Source organism: Gadus macrocephalus, chromosome 20 (genome assembly GCF_031168955.1).
Source record: "Gadus macrocephalus chromosome 20, ASM3116895v1".
NCBI lineage: Eukaryota > Metazoa > Chordata > Actinopteri > Gadiformes > Gadidae > Gadus > Gadus macrocephalus.
Window position 1 is genome coordinate 7,205,708 of NC_082401.1, and position 2,500 is coordinate 7,208,207.

The 2,500-nt window shown below is 46.2% G+C and overlaps 1 protein-coding gene across 1 annotated transcript in view; it reads left to right on the plus strand.

Moving 5' to 3' along the window:
• tmeff2a (transmembrane protein with EGF-like and two follistatin-like domains 2a) overlaps positions 1 to 2,500 on the plus strand; it is a 73,887-nt gene that overhangs the window by 65,670 nt on the left and 5,717 nt on the right. The window contains exon 5 of the mRNA XM_060040404.1: positions 1,196 to 1,344. Coding sequence (XP_059896387.1) covers positions 1,196 to 1,344 — 149 coding nt within the window. The remainder of the gene's footprint in view (positions 1 to 1,195; positions 1,345 to 2,500) is intronic.

A 2,500-nucleotide genomic window follows, 5' to 3' on the forward strand; every position in this document is an offset into this window, starting at 1 on the left:
GCTGCAATTTGCTCAGTTAATTTAGCAAAGCTTAAAAACATCCAGCAAGCTCCTGAATCACTTGAAAATCAGCGTATTTCAGGACGTCCTACAAACTATGAATACAGTCAGCGAAATGTCCCATCCATTTCTCAAGCCATGTATTACAAGGCAGTTTTACGTCCTGGGGTAGAAAATAAATTAAGGCACTTTCTGCAGTTCTCCAAATTAAATTCTGCTCAAATCAAAACCAGAGGTCCTTGTTGAATATGTCCTTTTTTTCCGGGAATGACTCGTTAGTCCAGCAGCTCACATGTGGATGATCCCCAAACAGCAGCCAGCGGAACAAGCTGTGCCCTATGTTCATCACTGGCATTTAGGCCAGCTCTCCGCTATTGTTGAACCGACGAATGAATGACTGCCGGGTTCCATTGAAGTCACATGAGAACCATCAGAAATGAATGAGCGTTGGATTCATTCTCTGCAGAGTGTCTGCGTATCAATGGGGGTCTTTGTTCCACCAACGGGAGCGACATTAGGCTTAGTTTGTCTAAAAAGGAATTACAAAAACTAACTGAAATCATTAAAACGTGGTGAAAACAGGCCCCGTTGTGGTCAGGGGACCATCCAAATGAAGACAGTGTATGCACACTGCTCTGCTCAGTCTGACAACAGCTGGCGGGCGAGCCGGCGCAATGCATCGTTAAATACACTCATTGTGAAGACAAAATTAACCTAATTTAAAATGATTATGGTGCACCAACAGCCAAGACAACCAACCAACACACAGAACGCAACTTCCTCCAAGTCTGTCCGATTCGCAGACCACCAGAATGAACTCAACATCTGGGTCCTCACACGCTGGCTAGTCTTCCATACTGCTTCTCATGCTGGTGTGGTTATTCCACATCTGAACCTCAACTTCTACTGCATTTATACCACGCTTTTCTAACCAGTGACCACTCAAAGTTCACCCATTCATGCACACAGTCATCCACTGACGGTGGTCTCAACCATACAGGGCGACATCTTGCTCGTCAGGAGCAGTTAGGGTGAGGTGTCTTGCTCAGGGGACACCTCAGATCTCGCTAGGAGGAGCCGGGGATCGAACCAGCAACCTTCCGGTTACCAGCCATCCCACTCTACCTACTGAACCTCGATCTCCCCGCTTGTGGATCGTCCCGTGTCGATGATCTGCTCTGCCTCTCCCCCACAGGTGTGTGTGCAACATCGACTGTTCACACACCAACTTCAACCCGGTGTGTGCGTCAGACGGGCGTTCCTATGACAACCCGTGTCAGGTGAAGGAGGCGTCGTGTCAGAAGCAGGAGCACATCGAGGTGAAGCACCTTGGCCACTGTCAAGGTGAGGCGCACGCACACACACTCACATACACAAACACGCACGCACACACACACACACACACACACACACACACACACACACACACACACACACACACACACACACACACACACACACACACACACATACACAGTGTTATTTGAATATCTTACCATCAATGCACAAAGTAAATTCTGAATTAAATTCAAACCATGTAAAACATAATCCTCAAGCCCACGAATATTCACAAAGGCAGATTAATCATACTGATAGTGAGAATTTTGGACACTTTGAAAGTGTTTTTTTTGTACTTTGATGAATATTTACATACAAAATAAAGTAAGAAGGGAATCAATTATAATTTGTTGGTTGAACTTCCTAAACGGCCGTATCTTGTACATTACTTTATTAGATCTCGTGTAGGCCTTGCGGCTCACATTCCTGCTATTTTTAACAGGCAGTAAGACAGTTTGTGTGTGTATGTGTGTGTGTTAGGGGGTCCCTGATGTCTGGCTCTCACATGACATTGCCGTTTGGTGAAGAGACCTCTGTGTGTCGCGGGAGGACTCGTGTTTTCAGCGGGAGAATGTTAATGACTGTCCTCTATAACATCTGGTACGACATGAATCAAGGCTCCAATGTCCTCTGATTGTCACCAGTCAGACAACAGGGCCGGATGCACTCTGCCCTTTTATGTTTCTGTACTGTATGTGTGTGTGTGTGTGTGTGTGTGTGTGTGTTCTGTGTGTGTGTGTGTGTGTGTGTGTGGGTGGGTTGGTGTGAGAATTTGGATATCTTTTTGTGGGTGTGTGTGGGTCTCTGTGTGTGAGAGTACGGGTATGTTTGTATGTCTGTGTTTTGTGTGTGTGGTCAGATCCAAACTCTCTATCAGAAGCAACTATGTTACTTATAGTCTAGACCTAGAACTACATGGAGGCAGCGTTCACTGTGTACGTTCCTCTGGTACAGTTTGCCGGAGGCCGTTCTAATCAGGGAGTCAGCATCTGTCAATTTGTTTAACCAAAACTCTAGTTTCCCTCATAAAGCACTTTGTAGCGCTGTTTTGCAACGCTAAGCGCGATATGGATAAAGTTTGATTGATGGAACTATGTCGGAACGGCCCTGGCCGCTGCCAGGGGTAATCCCGCTAACTTTTTAGCGGGATTACCCTTGGCAG